At 40.3% G+C, this 27,087-nt stretch overlaps 1 protein-coding gene across 1 annotated transcript; it reads right to left on the minus strand.

Moving 5' to 3' along the window:
* Positions 1 to 6,677: 6,677 nt before the first annotated feature.
* Positions 6,678 to 27,074, minus strand: LOC124873476 (tetratricopeptide repeat protein 39C-like). The gene is made up of 14 exons (XM_047374154.1): positions 26,053 to 27,074; positions 23,577 to 23,625; positions 16,937 to 17,065; positions 16,366 to 16,480; positions 11,717 to 12,071; positions 10,144 to 10,312; positions 9,742 to 9,835; positions 9,536 to 9,643; positions 9,348 to 9,457; positions 9,120 to 9,243; positions 8,535 to 8,632; positions 8,332 to 8,436; positions 8,194 to 8,232; positions 6,678 to 8,109 (listed from the first exon to the last, which is right to left on the minus strand). The coding sequence occupies exons 1-14, from the start codon at positions 26,202 to 26,204 to the stop codon at positions 8,020 to 8,022; spliced, it is 1,737 nt and encodes a 578-aa protein (XP_047230110.1). The 5' UTR covers positions 26,205 to 27,074; the 3' UTR covers positions 6,678 to 8,019.
* Between the last annotated feature and the right edge of the window lie 13 nt (positions 27,075 to 27,087).

Here is a 27,087-nt window from a genome sequence, read left to right on the forward strand (position 1 = left end):
GAGCTATGACTCTGTGTAAGTTAAGCAACTGTACTAAAGAGAAATTTAGGATTATTTTTGTTCTCTTCTTTTAATGATGAGAAATAAGCTGTTCTGGCTTGGCGAAGTGTCTTTTTATACAACAGTAGGCTATTTTTCCAGATTAAGTAGGAATCCTCTAGGTGTGTAGACTGCCATTTTCTCTCCAATTTTCTAACATTGTGCTTTAAAGTACGCAGCTCTGAATTAAACCATGGAGATAGCCTCCTATGAATAATTACCTTCTTTTTCAAAGGGGCTGCATTGTCTAATGCACCACGCAATGAGGAAGTAACACTATGAACAAGAGAATCAATTTGGGAAGGGACAGAAACAGAATTATTGCCCTCCACTGTGAGGAAATCAAAAGTGGAACAGATTCTTTAAAGGTTGTTACAGCATTGTCTGAAAATTATCTACTATAATGAAATTTTCTTTCAGGTGTGGAGTACTCGGTTAAATTAAACTCAAAGATTATTAGAAAATGGTCAGACAGGACAGGGTTATGAGAAAATATTGTTATGTCTTTACACTCAATACCATATGTCAGCACAAGGTCCAGAGAATGAAGACAAAGGTGGGTAGGTTTGTTAATGTTTTGAGCAAAGCCAATTGAGTCTAAGATAGCATTAAAGGCTATATTTAGGCTAAAACATTCAGTGTCAACATGAATGTTAAAATCCCCCACTATAATAACCTTATCTGCATTTAACACTAAATCAGATAAAAGGTCTGAAAACTGATCTACAAATTGAGAGTAAGAGCCTGGTGGATGGTACAAAACCACAAACAGAAGTGATTTTAGTGCTTTGCAATTTGGATGAGGAAAACTAAGGATTAAATATTCAAAAAGAGTTATAGCTATTGATTGGTCTGGGACTAGTCAATAAATCGAACTGAAAGATGGTTGCTACTCCTCCTCCCCGCCCAGTATTTCGAGGAATGTGAAAATTTAAATAATCAGTAGGAGTTGACTCACTTATAGTAACATAATCCTCTTGCTGCAGCCAGGTTTCTGTGAGAACAGCTCAGGCAGAGAGCAAACAGAGAGACTGAGGGAAGGGAACTAATTAACACAGTAAGGACTGAACTAGAAACAAAGGGAACTCCAAACCAATGGGTAGAAGTCTAACACTACCAATAAGAGAACAAACCAAAATGCACATAGTGATGATCACAAGAAAAAAATAAGAAACTAAACACAGAAGAAATTAACTGATATGACAAGACTCTAATGACAATAACGAACATAGAGAAATGAACTGAATGTGGGAAGACATTTCTAGCAATAATAAGGTACTAAAATGACAAGACCTAATAAATGACAAAGAACTCAATAGAGATCACAATACAACACAAATGAAAACCAAAGCCCAAGACTCAAGGACCATGACATGCTATCATTTCATTGGCTCTCCAGGCCTGTTCTGCCATGTCTAAATTCAGTGGCACAGGACTCTGAATAATTTATTGCCTGACTGAGCTGTTGCCTTGATCCTGGTGTGACGGGCATGTTTTCTTAAAGAGATGCACTTGAAGTGTTTCTGTCTGAGTGTGGAGAGAAAAATTCCCACCTGTGTCATTCAGCATAAATTATGGTGAGAAAATATCCCTACATGGATTATTTTATTCTAGCATATTCTACTGAATGGTATCCTAATCTCATTGTCAATAAGAGATTTGTACTTAAACAAATCTTATACACTACCTCCTATCACAAACACATCTGTAAAATGCATCTTAAAACAACTGGTTGTTTTTTGATGACTTAGGGGTAATGGACCATTGGGATGATAACCAGGTGGATTGCTGATAGTTCTAGACTTAGGCAATATTCGTTTTCATTGTATTTTATGTTAAGATTCGCTGCATGATGCTGCCACCACGTTTCACTGTGGTAAAGGTGCGTTCAGGGTGATGTACAGTATTCATTTTCTTCCACGTTGGCTGCATCCCCTGACATGGCTTGTGGCAAACTACTAACAGGATTTTCAATGGCTTTTCTTCAACAATTGCTTTCTTCTTGTCACTCTTCCATACGGTCCAGATTTGAGGAGTGCTCGATTTATAGTTGTCATGTCAACAGATTAATCCCGTCCTTGCCCAACTTGTCAGTTCAGGACGGTAAACTGACAAGCTCACAGAACTGACATATTCTTTAACAAACCCATGAGGCATTCACATAACAGCTGTATTTATACAAAGTTAAAACACACAGATGGACTTTATTTATGAATGAGTTCTCAAGGCAATTAGTTACACTTGCATCCTTTCCTTTCCACCTCACAGTGATGTGCTAAATTGTTTTGTTCTATCATATAATACCCCAAAAGAATACACAGAAGTTCAACCACTATGAATACTAATGCACGGCACTGTAAACCATACAGTATTCATATAGACATGTTGCTCAGGACCAAAGGGGTAGAAGTGATACACATAAAAGCAGGTATTTCTTTGCGACAATAACATATAAGACTCTCTTTACTGTTGCATTCCATGTAGATTTGACTGCTTTTGCAAACGTTCTGCTATGTAAATTAATCTGTAATGACAGTAATCATATGACCACATCCTGGCAGCATTCTATGAATGAAGCACCCTCTAGTGGTGTATTGCAGACTGAAAGCAGGGAGGTTTGCATTTTAACAAGAATCAGAATCATTAAAACTGTGACTAATTCGTTATACTCGTGACTACTTCCATACTCTGCTGTTATATCAACAGAGCGTGATAGGTGGAAAGGTGCAAAATCACTGTTTTCATCAAGTGATTCCAGGTTTGGAGAGTATTCATCATAAGCTGGCATTTTTTATAACCTTCCTAACATTACAGCATATTTGCAGTAGAGAAATAAGTGCAGATAAGTCACACAATAAAATGGTATGATTGCCTTTAAAGCAACATAAAAAAATTCTCTACAACATGGTATTGAAATGAGAATGGAGACAAAAAGCAAAGACAGATGTTTGCCTATATCGATGGAGAACAGTTTATTTTCCAGTTTAGTGACATCTAACTTTTAGCCTCAGTTTCAACAATGACAGAGAAAAATATTCTGGTGACAGAGGTATTTAATACACTGGGTAGATTACATTTTATTGACATTTCAGCTTAATGTTTTTTTTTTTCAGAGCACAGGCTGCTAGCACAGCGGCCTCCTCTACATTTATTACACTTTACATCCATCACAGCCACAAGGAATGACAAGCCTTGTCTTAATAAATCAGGATGTTAAAAAAAGGAAACCTGTAACATTAAACATGAAGTTTAAAATTTGCATGGTTGAAAGTCTATGAGATATACTAACTGATGTCTGCTATGAGTTAATTTTCCTTGGATATTCGTAAAATGTTATTCTCTGCACTGGAAAATTCTTGTGTAAACGGTTTAGAAAGTTTGTTAAAATTACTTATGAATGTGGTTTGTCCAATACAAGATCATTCGCTTAAATGAGCCTGACTGCTAATACTGACAGCACTCAAACCTAACAAAGCTGCATCAGCATTACAAAAACACAAATTTTTTTGTTATTAACAAACTGGTCAGTATTATGAAGTAAGTCAAAGGCTTCTACCACTAAAACAATGATCAAATGTGTTTGTAATAACACAGGATCAGGCTGACAGTTAACAGCACCATTGATTAGGCAGCTTTACAGTACTAAGGGTGTTATGTATTTGCAGAAAAAGCATGCCGGACTTCAGTACATAAAGCCACTGTCACCCAACCATGCTATGTATTGTGTACAGGCAGAGTGCTGAATGTTAAATTAGACACACCAGAGAATTGCAAAGTGTGTTGAAGTCATTTACAATAAATGGAGGTCATATGGTAACTTTGTTTTGGGCAAGGCTACACCTCAAACCCAAGTCTGATCACCTGGCTCACCATTTCAGCATGCTTTGGTGCATCCTCTTCCTTGGTCCCACCCTTCCTCTCCTTCACCCATTTATCCTCATTCCACTGTACAACCTGTTTTCATCACTCACCCCTCTTCATGAGCTATTGTTCACACTCATCAGCCTCATCCCTCGTCGTGACCTGTTTTAACCCACTCATCTTTCAGCCCTGCCGTTAAACAAATCCACCCCAGCCCTTTTTACCACCTTGTGTCATCCCAACCATTTTCCTCTTTCAAACTTCAACACCTCTTTACCTCAGTAATCATCCTCATCCCTCTTTGCAACCCATTTTCATCCAGTTTATCCTCATCATCAGTTTTTGCTACTTCTTTTCTCAAACTTCTAGTGACCAAATATAACCAGTTGTGTTCCTCTTAGAGATGCATTACAACTATATCTGCATACATTGCTTTTATGCATTGTTCCCTTTATATCAAATATGATTATCACCATATATTGTGTTTGATTGTATTCTTACCATCCCATATTTAAGAGGGATGTTATTAATGTATTTTCAATGTAATTTTAATTGTATTGGCTTTTTTTAAGTAAGATAACCATTTCTTGGGCTGCACAGTGGCACAGTTGGTAGCACTGTTGCCTTGCAGCAAGAAGGTCCTGGGTTCGATTCCTGACCAGGGGTCTTTCTGCATGGAGTTTGCATGTTCTCCCCGTGCATGCATGGGTTCTCACCGGGTACTCTGGCTTCCTCCAACAGTCCAAAGACATGCCTGTTAGGTTAATTGGTCACTCTAAATTGCCCTTAGGTGTATGAATGAGTGTGCGCATGGTTGTTTGTGTGTTGCCCTGCGATGGACTGGCGATCTGTCCAGGGTGTAACCTGCCTCTCGCCCATAGACTGCTGGAGATAGGCACCAGCTCCCCCACAACCCACTATGGAATAAGCGGTAGAAAATGACTGACTGACCTTTTCTTTCAGTGCAGATAACTGGTTGATGTTTTTTCTGCTTTATTGAGGGATGTCCTTTTAAACAGAGCCAACCAAATTCTCTTGTCCCAATGTTGACTATTAGTGGAAGTGGAGAGACACTCCTTGTGAATGCAAAAAGTAAATTCAATTTAACTAAAAAGTTTAAATACTGAAATAACTTCAAAATTCACCAACCCATACATTTACCTACAAATACAAAGATAATCAAATATTCTGACAAATAATTGTACTACTCATTAATCTGTTGTATTTTTTTTTTTTGAAAAAGAGCCTAAACAAAACACAGGTTCTTTGCAAAAGTACTCAAAACTCTTAAACTGTTCCACATTTTGTTACATTACAGCCAAAATCTTTAATGTATTTTATTGGGATTTTATGTGGTTTAATGCCACCAACACAAATCCAAACATCCAGATATCATTCAAAAACAGAATATGGAAAAGCTCTAAGACACGGTCATCCACCTTAAGTGACAGGCAAGGCAAGGAGAACATTGTTCAGAGAAGCAGGCAAAAGGCCCATGGTATTTCTAGAGGAGCTGTAGAGATCCACAGCTCAGGTGGGAAAATCTATCTACGAGTCATGTACCGTATTTTCCGCACTATAAGGCGCACTTAAAAACCTTTAATTTTTTCAAAAAAATGACAGTGCGCCTTGTAATCCGGAGCGCCTTATATATGGATCAATTGGTTAATTGGTTGATCCATACTGGTTGTACACGGCGCTCTGTCAAAATGTTTCAGTACGACTGGTAAACTACAAAGCCGCACCGCTTGCAGCATTACGGCTACCATAGTCAGGGGTGTCGCCGAAGTAATAGCGGTAAACACCTGTACTGTGCTTACTCCTAGTCCAACACCACTTGTGTGTGTATAACGTTTGAATGTACTGTTGCAGGAATTGCCTGAACTATATGTGATTAGAAGCTCAGTGTGTGGGGTGTATGTTTCGTGTGTGTGTATGGAAGATGTTGACATTACTCCTCCAGACAGAGGTGGCGCTGTGTGTTGCCGTAGCTGAGAATCAAGAGTGAAGGAGTGACGTCGGTATTATTGTGTGTGTGGGGTGTGTCGAGACGGCGACCGGAGCAGCGGTGTATGAGTCTGTAAGCCCTGTGTTTTTACGTGCTGCAAAGTCATTAAAAAGAACCCCGAATCTCATCAACAACTCAGTGTTTTGATGCTGTTTCTTCATGCTCAACTCAGCAACGTATGAGTGAGGGAGTTAACCCCGAGGAAACTAGTAACTTAGGCCCTGGAGAAAGCGTCTCCCCTGTGTCATCAAACTACGGTCAGGGGACAGAAACAGGAAAGGTTAACAGTACTAACGTTTGATTTAGTGCATCAAACTGTTTCTTTTACGTGTTTACTGAATCAGGGAAAAGTTCCCTTTCACGTTTTAACTAACGTTTGATTTCAACTTCAACTTCATAGACTCCAATGCATTCCTAACGTGCGGTTGGCTCTATTCAATAGATTTCTATGTAGAGGAGACCTTACCATGAGAGTGAATGGAGTTATCAGAACGCTGGTTTGTAGTGTATTAATAAAGTTTGACTGACTGACTTATCTGACTGTTTTGTTGACATTCTTTAGCACAGCTCCATCTAGTGGATGCATAACGCAACCCCAGTCAAACGTTTGACTGCAGTAGCTTCTATTCTATGCGCCTTATAATCCGGTGCGCCCTATATATGAAAAAAGTTCTAAAATAGGCCATTCATTGAAGGTGCGCCTTATAGTGCGGAAAATACGGTACTCCATAAATATGGCATTTTTGGAAGAGCAGCCAACACTCACCCAGAGCACACTGTAAAACATGGTGGTGGCAGTATCATCATGTGGGACTCCTTTTCTTCAGGAATTAGGAAACTGGTCAGAGTTGAAAGGAAACCTGTTTGAAGCTGTGCATCACTTCAGACTGGTAGTGAGGTTCACCTTCCAGGAGAACAACTAAAACAGAGCCAGAGCTACAATTTAATGGTTCAAATCCAAGCATATTTATGTGTCAGACAGGTCCAGTCGAAATCCAGACCCAAATCTGATTAAGAATCGGTAGAAATCTTGAAACCGGATGTCCAAAGATCTCCTTCATCCAGTCTCATTGAGCTTGAGCTATTTTCCAGAGAAGAACAGGGAACCTTTCAGTCTCTGTGTGTGTAAAACTGGACACATCACAAAATAGCTGCTGCAAAAGGTGGTTCTACAAAGTATTGATTTAGGGGGCCTCATCATAAATACATGCCACACTTTTCTGATTGTATTTGTAAAGGTTTTAAAACCATGTGCCCGATTTTTTTCCACTTTAGAATTGTGCGCTACTTTGTGTTGGCCTGACTCATAAAATCCCAATAAATTACATTTAGGTTTATGGTTGCAACATTACAAAATTTGAAAAGCAAGGCGCTGTAAATCTGAAAGAGAGTTTTCTGTAAAGTTAAAAATAACGAAAATGTATCCATAATAACTAATTATGTGCTAATCTGTTTAATTAAGGTAGAAGCAGAATTTTAGTCCTTTGAACTCACAAGTTAATGAGTAGAAATGTTACCAGACAGCAAATACATAACGGTGAGAGAAACACTTAAATTAACATCAGTGAATTTGATGAAATTCTGTATCAGATTGATCTCTGTGCATTCAGTCCAGAAACAGGTCTGGGAAGCGCTAGACAGGCTAAGCAAAAAGAACTGGAGGTGGGGGGAGGTAGCTAGCACAGCTCTTCTAAACTGTTCTGTAACAACTCCTTCTTTATGCAGTTAGGTTGCCCTGTTTAAACACTTTCATTAATTACATCAAACTTCCCATAATAACCACTTCTGTAGCATCAGAGGCATTCCACACTTGCACCCTGCAAGTTGTTGGTGGATGGATTGCTGGAGGACAAGACACATCTCTGCACCAATAAAACTTTGGAGATTTCACGTGAGCTATATCTACCTGGGTGCAAGTACGAGCACATCTATCTGCTGCTTTACAAAATGCACAGAGATGGCACTTTATATTCAGACTATCTAATGTGACAACAGTTTGCCAATTGTGTCTTCAGTTCATTTGAAATGAAAAACACAGGGGAGTGCTATCACCAGTGACGGGCCTAAGACTTTGTGTGATCCTTGTGTCGTTAAAGTTTTCCCTCTTGGAGTCACTGAGGCACCACCTCCTTCAAAGAGGCCAGCGCTGAATGGATGCGGACATGAAGCCGGTTTTCAAAGTCGTAGCCTGTGAAATCCTCCTACAGGGAGACAGAGAGACAAGTATTTCTTCACTTTAAGGTTCTTTTTGGGTCTTTATTAGAAATCCTGACTTTGCTTTTTACCTTGGCTTGAAGTAGGAATGATCTCCCCTTTGCCACTGTCTAAATTTGAACAATGGACAAAATACGATTATAACACAACGTTCACAAATAAACAAGTGACTAAATGACTGTTTTTACGTCACATACAAGATGACAGACCTCTGCTTTTGCAAGGAGTATACATCCAAGCTCATAGACGGCGTACGGCTGAATGTAGGAGTTGATCTGCCGTCCATACTCGTCCCTAACAGCCAGCTGGAATGACTGGATCAGGGGACAAAAGGAAAAGAAAAAGAAGTATGAATACGATTTCCAGTTTAGATTAACTCCAAAATTGTTCACTGTTTAAAGCAGAGCAATACCTGAACAGCATCTCTGATGTTTCCTTGGCATTTAAGGATGGAACCGAGGAGGAGATGTTTCAGACCTCTGCATGAAGGCTCATCTAAACTCTGCAACACTGCGTTTAAACCACAGGAAATGATTATACATGGAAAGGAAAGAGTGCTCTGCCATATGTCACGCATTACCACCATAAACCTTATTGTATATTATTAGGATTTCAAATGATAAACCAAGACAAAGTGGTGCATAAGTGTTAAGGATTGGAGAACAAACATGTATATCATGTTGTTTTTATAAATTTTGAAAATTGACGTTACATACAGTCTGACTAAGTGTGAGCTATTTTGCAAAGAACGGGCAAAAATCCAGTCTCTAGATGAGCAAAGCTGGTAGAGACATATCCCAAAAGGCTTGCAGCTATAATTCAGATTTTTTTTTCTAGAAAGGAAATAATGCCAGGTAACGTTTTCCTTCCATTTCACAATTATGCACTGCTTTGTGTTTGTCACATAAAATCCAAACAAAACAGATTTGAGTTTGTGGGTACTGTAACTCTTACAGATATTATAGCTACACTACATATATCTATGGGTTGCACTAACCCTGATTCATTATCTGCAGTTTAGACGGGGAGCAGTTGGGAAGGGCTTTCCACAGATAGAGCACTTCAATTACCCCGAGGATGCATAGCTCTTTGGTGGGCGAGACCTTTCTCAGTCTATCAGCCTGCAGAAAGGAATAAAACAAATGAACCAAAATCCTGTGGCACACCTGCTATCATTTTTAAATAAGAAAAGCACATGCAAAGCAAAGGTTACAGTATAGCTAACCCTTTTGACAGCAAACTGCTCTATCTGGTTGTTTTTTCTCTTGAACAGCTTCTGGACATCTTTGATAACTCCGTTGGCACCATCCAAGTCCCCTGAAGCACCCTGGCACACTAAAAGGAAACAGGAAGGGAATCAAACAGGCTTTCCAAACAGTTCATAATGTTTTTGCTCATGCCCCTCTTTCTTACCACCAGTCAAGTAGGCATAGTAGCACTGTGACCAGCGGGACTCATTCTTCAATCTCTCAAACGCTCTGAAGGCATCTTCAAAATTCAGCTCTATCATGCTACACCAACCTGCCACAAAGACAAGCAGACGGGATCAGACTGGTCCCTCGGTGTACTGTGCACCAACAGTCAACGTGCCGTGGCTAACCAGGTGAGAAAACACGTACCAATCTCATAGAGACACACATGCTGGATCTCTCTTTGGTCTGATGCAAGTTCTAATGCATCATGGAAACAGGCCAAAGCACTGTTGATATGGCACTGGGGACACAGGAGAGAGCACACACACCGACAGGTAAATCATGTCAGACACAGACTGCATGGATGTGTTGGATGACAGTTGATTCAAGAGATGGCAGATTACACGTCGGTGAGTTCATGAATCACAGAGCACACATACTATGTTCTTGAACAGAAGCTGCTGTTCTTATTTATTGCACTTTTTGCTTTCTTCTGTTCAAAACTGGTTGTTTCAAACAGAAGAAACAACCAGTTTCTTGTGTGTGCAGTGACAGAAACACGTCTGTTACCTGCTCTGTTGGAGCTGACTCCAAACCTGCATAACATACCTCCAGTCTTTGAACTCGTCCTTTAAAGAACATGAAGAGGGATGAGTTGGGGTAAACCACCGACTTTCTCTGCAGGATAGCTTTGGCCTCCAGCAGCCCTGCATGTGTATCAGAACCCTCCAGGGCAAAGAAGGGCAGCACCACAGTGTGGTACCACAAGAGGGCCAACCTGAGCAACAGAACAACACATTCAAACCAGATTGTTCGGTTAATTCATTCAACACTTATCAAATCTCTAAATCTTCCACCTGTTTGATACAATAAATCCCCTACAGGTTTTTTCTATTTTTGCTTTTTTGTCACACTTGCATGTTTCAAATCATCAAACAAATTTTAATATAAAAGATAACATGAGCGAATCCAAAATGTAGTTTTCAAAGAATTTCAAAAAGCTATCCAAATCAACCTGACTTAAATTTCTTCCCTCGTTTAATCATGAATTAACAGTGATTAACCACATTTTGAGCATTAAATTTCACTAGCAACACCCACACCTGATTACTGCCTGACCTGTAGAATCAGGAAATTACTTAAATAGAACCTGCATGACAACATGAGGTAGGCAAAACGATCTCAAATTGCAAAACATCTTGCCCTGATCTAAAGGAATTCAAGATGAGAAACAAAATCACTGGCATGTGTCAGTCTGGAAGGGGTTAAAAGGCTGTTTGCACAATGAGAGACATTATCCATAAATGGAGAAAACACGAAACAGATGCGAACCTTCAAAGAAGTAGCCAGCCAATCAAAATTACTTCACGGGACTCATCCAACTCTGAATGTCAACTAACGCGCTGCAGGCTTCATGTGCCTTAGTTAAGGTCGGTGTTCATGATGCGATTGCTGCAAAACATGAATTCTTCTCTTTAGCAAAAAATCTTGAAGGGCAATGTCCAGCCATCAGCTTATGGCCTTAAGCTTAAGTGCATGCAAGTCAACCTACGAATGATTTAAAAAAAAAAAGGAAGGTTTTGGATTAGCCTAGTCAAAGTTTGGACTGAAATCCCATTCAAGGTGAGAAATCCTTGAAATGATTAATAATGGTTTTATGTTTGATTACATTTGATAGGGTTTTGTTAGGGGTGTGTACACTTTGAAATTTTTATTTATTTTTAGACATGGAGGTTTTAGTATAACAACAGCAAGTAAGTAAACCTGGGATGGCATGGCAAGTTTGTAGTGTGTGGGGGGGGGTGCTTGCCCAGGGCACCATTCACGCAAGAACAGTTACCGATCCCTGCTTTGTAAACTTGCTTTGATTTATTATTAGGAAAGACGTAGTGCAAGATTTGAGTAATGATTATGCAACAAAGTTTTGAACCAACCAAACATGTAACCAAAGGAGCTGGAAGCTCCTGCAAGGAGGGCAGGAATCTGACTTCACATTCATCATTTTATATCCACTGCTTATATTCAAACACTATTCAGAGCAACAAAGGCCCTAAAGTATGTGCAGTTTGTATAATGAACCTAAAACTATAACATTTCCCTTGCTGATTAGAAATTGTTCTAAATAACATACAGTACTTCTGTGGGTTTTGATGTTCTTCTGTACAGATGTATGTCTACTCACGTAGCTAGCGGTGCCTTCATGTCCTTACTCTCACTCGCATACATAAGAGAGGACAGGCCCTGGAGACGATCACCAGGGAAACCCAGCAGGTTGATAATCTTGAGCAGGTGTGGCGGCACCATAGAGATGCACAGGTGAAAGAGGCCATAGCCGAAGCTGACGGAGCCCTTGAGCCGGTCTAGGGCTTCAGCCGTCACACCGTTCTCCACATTGTGGTTGGCGTTGTCAGCTGAGAGGGACTCGTGGTTGCCAGAGGGCCTCCGCTGACAGGTCTCCTGCAGCTGACTGATGTCACTGTGGCATTTATTGTACATCTTCCATGCCTTACGGAGAATCCAGCCTCCTTTTATATATGCTGTTTGTAAAAAATATATATATATGAAGGATAAGCAAGGATATGTAATGTATAATAAATTAGAAAACATTTACCAGGTGCTGTTGGGATTATTGAGATTGTTTATCTCAGTGGGACTGTGAGCTACTGGTGTCGCTTATTCTAACAAGTAAAACCACAACAACGGTTTTGAGTTTGTTGTATGCAACAATCTGTCGTTTATTCATCTTTTCCATGGCAAGGTGTTTCAGCTGAACTGCTGAAGCAAGTTGAACCAAGTTTTTAGTGGATAATCCAAGTCTGATCCATTCTCCTTAAAATGTAGATGGACCGAAACAGCGAGAACTTGGAGCCTCAGTGTCATTTGTGGTGCCATCAGTATCTGTGAAATTCTGTTTTAAAATTTAATGTGGAAGTCCACCTAAACTAAACATACTAATTAAAAAGAATGCCGAATGACCATTCCAAAAGAAAATAATTTCATTTTTATTAAGGTTAAATGCATCCAGGTTTTAATTCAGATTTAACCTTTGTTGTTCAAACAATCCTGAGCCAATATTTATTTCTTTATAGATAGACTGAAGGAGTCAGTCTATATTAAATATTTTAAAGAGATCTTGAGAAATTGTTTGTTTAGCTTTATATGTACTTGATCAAAGCACTTCTGCACTCCGGTCCTTAAAAAAATCTGAGGAATATAGACAAATGTAAAAAAAAAAAAAAACAATATACATCTGATGAAAAGGTATTCAAAAAGTCTTTCTTTCATTCAGACAAGGAAAAAAAACACACTGGACTTAAATGATGCATGACCATTAAAGGACCAGCTTCACCACAGCATGATGATGCCACTAACACGACCAGTCGGTCGTGGCAGATGGCCGCTCACACTGAGCCTGGTTCTGCTGGAGGTTTCTTCCTGTTAAAAGGGAGTTTTTCCTCTCCACTGTCGCTACATGCATGTTCAGTATGAGGGATTGCTGCAAAGTCAACACCAGTGACTGTCCACTGTCTCTACATGCTCATCCAGGAGGAGGGAATGCTGCAAGTCACTGACTGGATGCAATCTGCTGGGTTTCCTTAGATAGAAAAACTTTTTATCCAATTTGAATAAATAACTGAATCTGACTGAACTGTTCAATTGTTAGGATTAATAGGAATGTATGTACCTGAATGTTGTGAAGTGCCTTGAGACAACATGTGTTGTGCATTGGCGCTATATAAATAAAACTGAATTGAATTGAATTGAAGATGGAGGATTGTTCATACATAGCTTTTTGCCTGTAGGCCATAATGTCCAACTGTGGTCTAAAATGACCAGAGCAGCTTCTTTCATATGTCTGTTTGGAGGATTTTTCTGTGTTTTGCTGCAGAATACCAACAAGACATTCAAGGGATGAGAAACTGTAAACGGTCTGTGGCGACTTAAGGTTTAATGATAAACTCTGTGAGAGTGTACAATGTCTGTGCATAAAAGACATAATATAGGAAAAACCAATATACACCTGATACATTTTTTTTTAAAGTAATCATTCTAAGGGAACAAGGAAAGGAATCTTATCCTGGACCTAAGAGAGGCATTGTTGAGGTTATCCAACGTAAAACAGTGTTTGGTTTTGAACTAAAGGATTTTGGAAATCATTTTGTTGGTGCAGAGGCCCCAATAGCTTGCCTGTTAAGCCGTACTCTCATTGGCATTCATTTAGAATGCAACTGATGGCATGAGAACTACCTAAGGTTTTTTGTTTTAGATTTTGTTAGCCAGTCTCCATTTGATGTTTTTGTGACAAATCCTGCACATAACATCTCCTTATCACATGAAACTAAAGCCTAACAATAGTTTAGAACAGCATTTAATGTTGTCCTAGATGCCTTTTAGAACTTTGTTAATGATGTACGCCCTACGCCAAACACTGACACAGTTTAAAATGCAGTAACAAAGCCTTTGTAAGGTCTATGTCGGTCAATGTAAGGTCGATATTCTAACCCCATCACCCTACTGTGCATGTGCCTTTCATTTCTTTTCTGCACTAAGAAAAAAATCATTCACCTCGGCGTTCAAAATGCTTGGAGGGGCTGATATTGCAGGAGAGTTGACTATATTTTCTGATTTATTCAACATATTTTTGACCACTTGGGGGCACTCATAGAGTGTGTATAGAGCATTGACCAGTCAGACCAAAATTATCATTAAGTACAAAAAGGAAAAAACAAGTTGATGATATCATGGCAAAAACTTATTTCAGCCTTACACAGTACCAAACTGGGAATCATTAATAATACAAAAACTTTACACTGTTCCTTGTACCTGCTGTACTTCTTGATATTTTTTCATGTACAGACAATGCAGCTCTGGCTGTACAGGTCCTTCTCAAAATATTAGCATATTGTGATAAAGTTCATTATTTTCCATAATGTAATGATGAAAATTTAACATTCATATATTTTAGATTCATTGCACACTAACTGAAATATTTCAGGTCTTTTATTGTCTTAATACGGATGATTTTGGCGTACAGCTCATGAAAACCCAAAATTCCTATCTCACAAAATTAGCATATTTCATCCGACCAATAAAAGAAAAGTGTTTTTAATACTAAAACGTCAACCTTCAAATAATCATGTACAGTTATGCACTCAATACTTGGTTGGGAATCCTTTTGCAGAAATGACTGCTTCAATGTGGCGTGGCATGGAGGCAATCAGCCTGTGGCACTGCTGAGGTCTTATGGAGGCCCAGGATGCTTCGATAGCGGCCTTTAGCTCATCCAGAGTGTTGGGTCTTGAGTCTCTCAACGTTCTCTTCACAATATCCCACAGATTGTCTATGGGGTTCAGGTCAGGAGAGTTGGCAGGCCAATTGAGCACAGTGATACCATGGTCAGTAAACCATTTACCAGTGGCTTTGGCACTGTGAGCAGGTGCCAGGTCGTGCTGAAAAATGAAATCTTCATCTCCATAAAGCTTTTCAGCAGATGGAAGCATGAAGTGCTCCAAAATCTCCTGATAGCTAGCTGCATTGACCCTGCCCTTGATAAAACACAGTGGACCAACACCAGCAGCTGACATGGCACCCCAGACCATCACTGACTGTGGGTACTTGACACTGGGCTTCTGGCATTTCCTTCTCCCCAGTCTTCCTCCAGACTCTGGCACCTTGATTTCCGAATGACATGCAGAATTTGCTTTCATCTGAAAAAAGTACTTTGGACCACTGAGCAACAGTCCAGTGCTGCTTCTCTGTAGCCCAGGTCAGGCGCTTCTGCCGCTGTTTCTGGTTCAAAAGTGGCTTGACTTGGGGAATGCGGCACCTGTAGCCCATTTCCTGCACACGCCTGTGCACGGTGGCTCTGGATGTTTCTACTCCAGACTCAGTCCACTGCTTCCGCAGGTCCCCCAAGGTCTGGAATCGGCCCTTCTCCACAATCTTCCTCAGGGTCCGGTCACCTCTTCTTGTTGTGCAGCGTTTTCTGCCACACTTTTTCCTTCCCACAGACTTCCCACTGAGGTGCCTTGATACAGCACTCTGGGAACAGCCTATTCGTTCAGAAATGTCTTTCTGTGTCTTACCCTCTTGCTTGAGGGTGTCAATAGTGGCCTTCTGGACAGCAGTCAGGTCGGCAGTCTTACCCATGATTGGGGTTTTGAGTGATGAACCAGGCTGGGAGTTTTAAAGGCCTCAGGAATCTTTTGCAGGTGTTTAGAGTTAACTCGTTGATTCAGATGATTAGGTTCATAGCTCGTTTAGAGACCCTTTTAATGATATGCTAATTTTGTGAGATAGGAATTTTGGGTTTTCATGAGCTGTATGCCAAAATCATCCGTATTAAGACAATAAAAGACCTGAAATATTTCAGTTAGTGTGCAATGAATCTAAAATATAGGAATGTTACATTTTCATCATTACATTATGGAAAATAATGAACTTTATCACAATATGCTAATATTTTGAGAAGGACCTGTATAATGCTCCCACCACCACGTTACAAGGTGACAATGGTGTGTTCAGGATGATATGCAGCATTCCCTTTCCTCTGCACATAGAGTTTTACATGTAGGGCAAAAAGTTTAAATTTAATTGCAAACTGGATTTCTTAGGGCTTTCTTTCATTATTGAATTTTTTCTTGCCATTTCTTTTTGATGTGGTTGTCATGTTACAAAATATGGAAAAGTGTGAGAAGTATGCATATGCAAGACATACTGTATATGTGAAGGGACTTGGTGTTACTAAATAAAGCCTGAAATAACATAAATGTATATGTATTAATCAACACTATTCAAAGCTTGCAAGTCTTGTGAGTTAGATTTGATTACCTGAGAGTTCCTGTTTGACAAATGAGAGAACAGCTAGATACACTTGGCAGTCAGCAACAATAATTTGTCTCTGTAGGCGGTCCACAACAGCAACTCCTGACATTTGGGAGTCCATCTGTAACCCACACAAACAAGCACGTGTATACAATAAGCAGCACCCATTTGAACATTGCTGCTTTGTTACTTTGTGATTAATAGGCAGTGGAAAAAAAAGGCTTTCTGAATAAATCTGAAGATGCTAGGCAGCCCTGTGGCTCTTCGTCCAGTTTTAGATTGAATTTCAGGGAAAATCTAATTGAATTTATGTGCTGGTTAGGCATGATCCCACTGTATTCTGGATGAGTACACCTACTGGTAAGGATTTTAACGTTATCTATACTGTGTTCCTGCTGACATGTTAGAAGATACAAGAAATATTAGAATCCAACTAAACGTCTTCATTGGTTTCATTATTTTTTCCTGATCTTATTTCTGCTTTAACAGAGGTTCTCCTAACATTTTGTTTTACAGGCTGTCAGAACCCTAACTCAGCCCTAGGTTTACCCTTTAATGTTTTTTCCAAAGTACTCACACTCTTTTTGATCTTGTTTCGGATTGTCTCTAACACTCCAGCACTGTCATTCTCACAGAGTTTCTCAGTGGTTTTCAGGTCATCACAGGCCATCTGCATTTTTTCCTCCTCGAATGTCATCATGGCATTCTGCAGCAAAACACAGATACAGTACTCCAACTAGTTAGACCTTGTACATTCCCAATCCCTCAGGGGGTTATAAATAGACTGAACCAAAACGATGCTTTTCTACCTTTCAGTTTTCAAACAGCTTATCAACTATAACTTCAAAATGCAAATTGTTCACCATCAGAGGTAACTTTACTTGTTTATTCCCACAAACAATACACAGACCCCATTTGAATTACATCATTATTTCAATGTTCTTCTTTGTTCTTCTGAGGAGATTCATGCTTGATCTAGCATACTAACAGTAAAGGAGCCTTATGTAATAGACTAACAAAAGGCTCCTTCAGCATAATCCTAAATGGAGCAGCGTGGTGACATCTGCACAGCTGTGTGTGGGGCAGGAAAAAAGAAGAGAACCTGCTCTTTGCTGCAGCTTAGACAAATAAGCATCATTTTAAGCCAGCCAGAGAACATCACAGAAATGACTAAAAAACATTGCATGAATATACTGCACTCTATGTTTAGCATCTAATAGCCTACAAGGCTTTGTGTAGGGCTGCTCAAATAAGGAATAAAAATAAATAATGGCGATTATTTTCCACAATTACACAGTGTTGTGAGGACAAAAATATGTTTTTACCCCCTTTTTGTTGTTTCCGGTCAAATATGACTTTTATGTTTAACAATGTAGGCAGCTTTTTAGAATTGTCTAATCACATGGTTTATGGATGAAATTTCAGCAATTCAGTAGCAAAATGTCATATATTTAATGTTATTAAATTTCAGGGGAAACACAAACAAAAATGCTTCATAATCATCCTCTAAGTCATTTTTTGTAAAATAAAGCTAAACACCATTAAAAATGTTTTTAAAATGACCTTGATGAACCTTGATCAACATAATGTAGGTTCCCCCTACATTATATTAATATTGGACTAAAGTACTATGAATGTGTTCTATTGTGACTCACCAAAGACATCACTCAGTTGTTCTCTCCTGTTTCCTTTTTATTTTAAATCAACTATTATTATGTCCCTACAGCCCAAACCTTAGGCCCCCTGCTCTAACACAGGATTATCCCAGTTTCAGAATGCTGCTATAATGGAAAAGAATAGACTCTACCTTCCCTTTGTGTCAACACTGGGCATATTTATGTAGAAGCTGTGATGCTAAAGCCAATGGAGAGTGGTGGGAACTCCATGTACTTGGACAGAAAGATATCCTGCAACTCTAGTCCATACGTGAGGACATTAAGTGCATTATGTAAGTCCTGACAAATCTTTGATGTATGTGTGTCACTTTTGACGGACTGAAGGGTGTAAAATGTAGTATTCTCATGCATCAGAAAGTTGCACATTACTTTTTTTGCCATACTCAACGTTCTGGAGATGAATGTTCAAACCCCTATACTACAGTCTATGAATGTTCACAAGTTGTCAAATAATTATTAGCTGAATGAATCAGAAAGTGGGTCTAAGCATTTGGCCTGCCAAGATGAGAGAATGCTCATCAGTGCAGACAGAGCATCTGCATGGTGTGGCATGAGATTAAGTTCTTCTTCTTGAGAAGTTATTGTCTAGAATTGCACCGCTCAAGGTGGCAGCAGGTTAGAGTAGCTCTGTTACATTTCATTCTGATTAATTATTTGTAAGAACTCAAAATCCTCTTGTGGTGGATAAAAACGTATTTTCTTGGACGATTACCCTCTCCAGTATCAGAAGCTGTGCAGCCGCAGAGATTTTTGCTGGTGCTTTTTTTACTTTTGGACAATTTTTATGATGCATTACCATAGCAACAATGTGGCTTTTTACAACTGGGAGCAGCTGATTAATATCTCAAAAGCTAAAATAATAGTTAAACTACAACCCCAAATGCCTGATGAGTGGAAAGAGTAGAGAGAGAAGGAGGAAGTTCAAACCATCTCTTCCATCAATTCTGATGGGCAATGTGAGATCTTTGGGAAAGTTGGATGAACTCCAAGCCCTACAAAGGACCCAGCCAGAGTATCGGGAATGCAGCATTATGTGTTTTACTGAGACATGGCTGCAGGATCATATCCCTGACTCCAGCGTCTCTGTGCCTGGCTCTCTGACCATACGAGCAGACAGACATTTAAAGAGGAGCGGCAAACGCAAAGGAGGTGGACAGGCAGTATTTGTGAACAACAGATATTGTCATCCAGGACAATGTCTCTGCAGTCCAGATATTGAACTGTTAGCTGTAAGTTTTCAACCATATTATTTACCCAGAGAGTTCACCAGTGTTATTTTGGCAGTTTGTTTTCCACTTTTAGCTGACACTGCATGTGATGCAATCAGCTCAGTTGCTGCTAAGCTACAGACACAACACTCCAATGCGTTTGTGGCCATATCTGCTGATTTTAACCATGCTTCACTCTCTGCTACACTTCCAACGTTTCAACAGTTTATCAGCTGCTCTACCAGAGAAAACAAAACATTTGGTTTGTTTTATGCAAATGTCAAGGGTTCATGCATCTCTAAAGCAATACCTCCTCTAGGCAAATCAGATCACAATCTTGTTTTTCTCTGCTCGAAATATAAGCCCCTTGTTCAGAGGCAACCTGTAATAAAGAGAACTGTAGGAAGATGGTCACAGGAAGCTGAAGAAGCTCTGCAAGGTTGCTTTGAGGTTACAGATGGGGCGCACTGTGTCAGCCACATGGAGAGGCCATCAGTGCCATGACTGAGTGTGTCACCGACTATATAAACTTCTGTGTGGATAACATCATCCTCACCAGACGATGAGATGCTTCCCCATTAACAAACCCTGGATCACCAGTGGCCTGAAGGACCTGCTTAACAAGAAAAAAGAGCCCTCAGAGAGGGAGACGGGGAATTCTTGAGGAGTATACAGAAGCAACCTAAAGTCAAGATAACGACAGCAAGGATGTGTACAAGAAAAAGCTTGAGAGCAAGCTCCAGCAAAAGAATATCAGAGATGTGTGGTCAGGGATGAAGAAGATCACTGGCTTTAAGCAGAAGGACGATCGGACCGATGGATGTCTGGACCAATGAACTGAACACATTCTTCAATAGGTTTAGTTCAGAAACAAGCTCAGCATCCTCCTCTCCTGCTCACACAGCCAAGCAGACATCCCACCCTCCTTTGACCCACAGCTTTTCTGTTACACCTTAAATGTTTTATCTTCCACCTCAGCCATGGACACTTCTGCTTCTACATGTTTGCCTTCGACCAAAGAAGATGCTGATGCTCCCTTTGTCTCCACCTTCCACCTGTGTGTCTGAAGAAGTCAAGTGAAGAGACAACTGGAGAGACTGAACCAGAATAAGGCTGCAGGTCCAGATAGTATCAGCCCTATACTTCTGAGGGCCTGTGCAGAGCAGCTCTGTGGGATTCTGCAGCACCTCTTCAACCTTAGCCTGGCCCAGAAGAAGGTTCCAGTGTTGTGGAAGACCTCCTGTCTTGTTCCAGTACCAAAGAAAACTCACCCTTCAGTCCTCAATGACTAAAGACCTGTTGCCCTGACATCCCACACCATGAAGGTCATAGAGAGGCTCCTGTTGGCCCACCTGAGTAAGGAAACAATAAACTACCAGGACCCCTTCAGTTTGCTTATCACTGTGGAGTTGGAGTTGGAGATGCCATCATACACCTGCTTCAACAAGCCCACTGTCATCTGGACATAGCCAGCAGCACTAAGAAGATCGTGTTCTTTGATTTCTCCAGTGCATTTAACACAATTCAAATTGATTTGCTTTGTCAAAAACTCCAGAACACTCAGGTGGAGGCCTCAACAATCTCCTGGATCAAAGACTACCTGACAAACAGACCACAGTTTGTGAGACTGAAGGGTTGTGTGTCTAACCAGGTAGTCAGCAGCACAGGAGCACCACAGGGGACTGTACTCTCACCATTCCTTTTCACTCTGTACACCTCAGACTTCCAGTGCAAGACAGACTCTTGTCATCTGCTGAAATACTCGGATGTCTCGGATACTCGAAAGTCGCTCGAATGCCACTTTGTCGCATGATGTGGAAACAATCATCTCATCTTGAACATGAAAAGACAAAGGTGATGATTGTACACATGTGGGCAAAATTGTTGGTACCCCTCGGTCCAGGTGAACACTGAGGTATTTATACTCCTCCACCACCTCCACTTCTTCTCCCATGATGGAAATAGTGTTTGACCTACTCTGGTTTCTCTTAAAATCTACACACGTGGACAAAATTGTTGGTACCCCTTGCTTAATGAAAGAAAAAACCCACAATAGTCACAGAAATAACTTGAATCTGACAAAGGTAATAATGAATAATAATTCTATGAAAATGAACAAATGAAAGTCAGGCATTGCTTTTCAAACATGCTTCAACAGAATTATTTTAAAAAACAAACTCATGAAACAGGCCTGGACAAAATTGATGGTACCCTTGACTTAATATTTTGTTGCACAACCTTTTGAGGCAATCACTGCAATCAAACGATTCCTATAACTGTCAATGAGACTTCTGCACCTCTCAGCAGGTATTCTGGACCACTCCTCATGAGCAAACTGCTCCAGTTGTCTCAGGTTTGAAGGGTGCCTTTTCCAGACGCCATGTTTCAGCTCCTTCCAAAGATGCTCAATAGGATTTAGGTCAGGGCTCATAGAAGGCCACTTCAGAATAGTCCAATGTTTTCCTCTTAGCCATTCTTGGACATTCTCCTAGAAGCTTTGTGGTTTGTCAACATGTAGCTTGGCAAACTCAAGTCTGGCTTTTTTATGATTTCTTTTCAACAATGGTGTTCTCCTTGGTCGTCTCCCATTAAGTCCACTTTGCCTCAAACAACGTCGGATTTTACGATCTGACACTGATGTTCCTTGAGCTTGAAGTTCACTTTGAATCTCTTTAGAAGTTTTTCTGGGCTCTGTTGTTCCCATTCGTATTATCCGTCTCTTTGTTTCGTCAGCAATTTTCCTCCTGTGGCCACGTCCAGGGAGGTTGGCTACAGTCTCATGGATCTTAAATTTCTGAACAATATGTGCAACTGTAGTCACAGGAACATAAAGCTGCTTGGAGATGGTCTTATAACCTTTAACATGCTTGTCCATAATTTTCTTTCTAATCTCCTGAGACAACTCTTTCCTTCGCTTCCTCTGGTCCATGTTGAGTGTGGTACACACCATGTCACCAAACAGCACAGTGACTACCTGTAGCCCTATATATAGGCCCACAGTATGATTATAAGAATGTAGACACCTGTGATGCCAATTAATGGACACCTTGATTTAACAGGAGCCTTTGGTCACATTATTTTCAGGGGTACCACCATTTTTGTCCACGTGTGTAGATTTTAAGAGAAACCAGAGTAGGTCAAACACTATTTCCATCATGGGAGAAGAAGTGGGGGTGGTGGAGGAGTATAAATACCTCAGTGTTCACCTGGACAACAGACTGGAGTGGAGATGCAACTGTGCAGCCGAAGGAACCGAGCAGACAGTACTTTTTGAGGAAGCTTAGTGTTTGCAGCAAGATGCTGCATATCTTCTACAAGTCTGTTGTGGAGAGTGTGATCTCTTCTACCATCATCTGCTGAGCCAGCAGCATCAGAGCCAGGGACTTAAAAAGCTCATAAAGAAGGCTGGCTCTGTTCTCGGGACTCCTCTGGAACCTCTAGAGATCACTGTGCAAAGAAGGATGCTTCATAAAATGAGGAACATTATGGAAAACCCCGAGCATCCTCTTCTTGAGACTGTTGTACAACAACATTGTCCTCAGTCAGAGGCTTCTTCAGAACCGCTGGAAGACAGACCACTGCAGGAGATCCTTCCTGTGCCCACAACCATCAGCATCTACAATGACTCTTTGAAGAAACCTGCATAATATGAGCTACAATAAAATTTATTTTCCTTTTGGGATTAATAAAGTATTTTTGAATTGAATTGATTTGAATTTACCGTAAGTAATATTATTAATAGGTCGTTGCTTGCCTTTATAGTCTCAGAATTATTTAAAATGTCCACATGTTCAGAGCAATCTCTGGTAACCTGGGCTAGCTGATGATGAATTTATGCATGCTACAGTATCGGATAATGTAGGAAAGTGATGCTGAGTTATGTGGCGAAAAAGAATTTCCCTTAAAAATTGTTGACTATGTGATCATCAATTGTCATCATCCCAACAGCCAGGTGCTTTCGGCATCCAGGGAAAGGAGATGACATGATCCCTCCCTTTATTTTATGTTAGGGCCAACATGAAAGGGTATTACAGAGTGTAAGTTTGTATGTGTATGTGAGCAGCACATCACATTATGAATCATTTCCCCCATTCAACATTGACAGACACAGGCTTTCAGTAGTATACTCTTCTGCTGGAATGCATCCATTACGTTAATGGCTGGAAATGCAAAAACAGAGGAGTATATCAGTGGTGACAAAATGAGCCCTGCTATTTGACAGATTACATTATCTCAGGTCTCACATAAAACACTGATTCTGGCTTTTCTCCTGTAATATTTGTCATTGCATTCATCTCTTTGCAGGAGGTGTGCTTCCTAATGTAGATCTCACCAGAAAACTGACAAAGCTTGCTCCAAAGCTCATCAAAGGGCTGTGTGTCCTACAAAGAGACAGAGAAATGAGAAAAAATGAGAGACCTCAGAACAAAAGAGAAACGATGTGTTTAAACTTTGTCAGAACAAATAAACTGAATTGCAACTAAATCTTTCCTGTGTATTTTTTTGTTTGCTTTCTAATTGAAACCACAGAATAAGGAGAAAAAATATAAAAACATCTGCAGATATGGACTTTTCATGATGGCTCAAATAAAGCATGCTCAGAACACGCTCTCATGACCGATTACAGTCTACCATGAAAAGGCAAGAATCCAAAGCAAGCTTTAATATGAAAGACTATAAAATAAAAACCCAGTTCCTGTCAGGTTCACCTACTAAAATTCAAATATGCAAATTAAAACTGATAAAGAATAACACAACGTCAGAGACACGGAAAAGAAAAAAACATGCTCATAAATTTAGCAACTGTGCAGTTTCAGTTAATGTTTAACCTTGCATGAAAGGGCCCTGGGTCATAACCTCCTTCTGCTGCCCCTCACACATGTTTAGGAAGCTGGCCATAAATTCTTACAGTTCTTACCGTGTGTGCTGTTTGGATCAGGGAAACAGCACTAGACTGGTTTAAATCTTATTTGTCTGGCAGATTCCAGTTTGTTCATGTAAATTATAAATCATCTTTAAACTCCAGGGTTAATTGTGTAGTACCACAGGGTTCAGTGACTGGGCCAATTTTTTTTTTACTATATAAATGCTTCCAATAGGTAAAATTATCAGGGAGCATGTGATAATTTTTCACTGTTACGCTGATGACACTTTATTTATGTATAAATCCTGATGAGCCCAACCAGTTAGACAGACTACAGGAATGTCTTGAAGATATAAAAACTTGGAGGACTTTCAGTTTTCTGCTTCTAAATTCAGACAAAAGCAGTTGTTGTCTTTGGACTGGAATCTTTGAAAAATAAACTACTTAGTCAATCAATTAATATGGGTGGCATTAAATTGACCTCCAGTAATAACGTAAAAAATCTTGGTGTTATTTTTGACAAGGACATGTAATTTAAATCCCATATTAAACCTGTTTCTATGATTTCCTTCTTTCACCTCTGGAATATTGATGAAATTAGAAATATCCTGTCCACGAGTGATGCTGAAAAACTAGTCCATGGATATGTTACTTCAAGGCTGAACTATTGTAATTTTTCACTATCAGGATGTCCACAAAATGTTTTTTGATAAAGCTTATAGTTAGAGTGGCTTAGGTTATCCTGAGCTATCTCTGTAGTTGTGTTGCTATAGGCTTAGACTGTTGGAGGACCTAATGACCACTTTCACTCTCTCTGCTACATTATCATACTACTCTCCAATTTTGAGTTATATACTGATATTTCAGCTTTTAACTTTTTCTCTGTTTTTTCTCTTTCTAGAAGCTACATTCGACCTGGCTCTGTGTTTAGCTGTGACACCTTCCTGGAGGGGGACATTGGCCAACAACTTAATGCTCACCTTCTACCGATGATACACTTGGCCCTGTCTTTCAGTGTTCAACCCTGTCTCTCCTAGACATAGCTACTGGCTGAGCTTCTACTGTGACTAACTGTATGTGCCCTCTTTCATACTCTAGACTTGAAAACTGGCTCAGAGTTAATCAGCTTAGATGTTTTTCTCTCCAAGATGAACCCACTAAAGGAGCTACAACCATTAACGTTTTACTTTTCTTTTCCATTGAAAGTACTCCTGGATCAGTGCTTCTGTGTTCTTTTTGTGTCTCTGCTGTGTTCTCTCAAACCCCCAGTTGGTCTTGGCAGATGGCTGCTCACACTGAGCCCGGTTTCTTCGTGTTAAAAGGGAGTTTTCCTCTCCACTGTCGCTACATGCATGCTCAGTATGAAAGATTGCTGTAAAGTCACTGTCGCTACATGCTCATCCAGGAGTGAATATTGCAAATCACTGACTCGATGCAATCTGCTGTTTCTTTAGATAGAAAACGTTTTAACCAATTTAAATAATAATTTAAATCCGACTGCACTGGTTGATAGTTAGGATTAATTGGAATGCATGTACCCGACTTGAAATCTGTATGATTCAATTGAATTCACTTTGTAAAGTGCCTTGAGAGACATGTGCTGTGAATGGGGGGCGACTTTGTATTCAATGAATATGAAAAAAAATTATTGGAAACTTTTTTCTCTTTTTTGAGTGCTGTTGGTGTTCCCTAGGCTAAAGCGCCCTGGGCTGTGTGCCATAGCCCTAACATTAAAACCACCATATGTCTAACAGTGAGAGGCGCTTAAAGGAACACATGCACACCCACTGGCCTCAGATGGCAAACTGAGGCCAGCAGCAAGCCCAGTCATTCATTTTGTTTCATTTCAGGTGCATCATGTGTGGTACAGGACACGTTGTTCTCTGCCAACCAAACACATTTTTCCACATTGTACCTGTTGGTGCAGGCAAGTTAAAATAATTACCTGTATCTCTTGAAAAGCTCGTCGCTCTCTTTGAATCCGTTGTTGAGCAGCATGTTGATCCCTTGCAGAGCCATCTCTGCATCATCTATGGGCTCTGCCTTCTCCACCTTCTGCTGCTGCTGTTGTTGCTGGGACTGCTCGGGACCCGCCATTATTTCTTCTGCAGCGCAGGGGCTGCTGGATAAGATGAGTGCAATACAAATAAAAATACCACCCCGTGTCCTCTCCGAGACAAACCCGCATTGGTTTTCCTCCAAAGGTATAAGAGACCGACTTAGACAGGGACGCGCCTCTGGTCGGCTGTTTATTAAAAAAAAAAAAATAAACTGCTGAGCTGCTTTCGTAGGATCCAGGAGGCTGCGCCCTTCAGAAGGCCACTGATGCCCGGACCAAAAATCAAAGAATTTACAGTCGACCCGTTCCTTCCAGCAGCTGCCTCTGAGATGAACGCACTCTGCTGTTTATCGCCCCCTCGGCCATCCGTCAGGTTTCATCCAGCTAATCCGATCCGCCTGGCAGCATCTCAGGCGTTACATAACGAGGATGCTGCAAGGTGTCCAACACCCACGCAACTACACGCACTCGTCAAACGGACTGGCGTCACAACGCACGATGCCTCGCCGGGAGGATGGAGGGAACAGGCCAGGATGCGATCTCACCCAGCCGCGCCCACACCTACTCCAAAGCAGACTACCTGATGACACAGAACATGCTAGAGTTAATAATGAATAATTAATCCATTGAATCCTGACAACAAGTTTACATCCACTAATCATGAGCATGAGTCTGGTTAAATTACGCATTTGAGCATAATGTCTGTTTTAGGATGGAATTATATACAATTTCAATGATTTTTAAAAACAAGAATGTTATGCAAAAGTTTGATTTTTGTGTAGAATTTCTCTAATGAACACAGACTCAAAATATGCATACCGGCTCAAATATAAACTTGTATCTCCACTCGTTAGACCTTGGGACCCGGGGCAGAGGCCCTTGAAAATCCCCGGTATCTATTGGGAAAACTGCCTTGTGCCG

This window comes from Girardinichthys multiradiatus, chromosome 9 (assembly GCF_021462225.1).
Source record: "Girardinichthys multiradiatus isolate DD_20200921_A chromosome 9, DD_fGirMul_XY1, whole genome shotgun sequence".
In the NCBI taxonomy this organism is placed as follows: Eukaryota; Metazoa; Chordata; class Actinopteri; order Cyprinodontiformes; family Goodeidae; genus Girardinichthys; species Girardinichthys multiradiatus.

Coding starts and splice junctions, on each gene's coding strand:
- LOC124873476 (XM_047374154.1), bottom strand. CDS start 26,204: ATGGCGGGTCCCGAGCAGTCCCAGCAACAACAGCAGCAGCAGAAGGTG. Junction 9,644..9,741: donor TGTGTGTCTCTATGAGATTG/GTACGTGTTTTC, acceptor TCTTTGTGGCAG/GTTGGTGTAGCATGATAGAG. Junction 8,110..8,193: donor CATTCCTACTTCAAGCCAAG/GTAAAAAGCAAA, acceptor GTCTCCCTGTAG/GAGGATTTCACAGGCTACGA.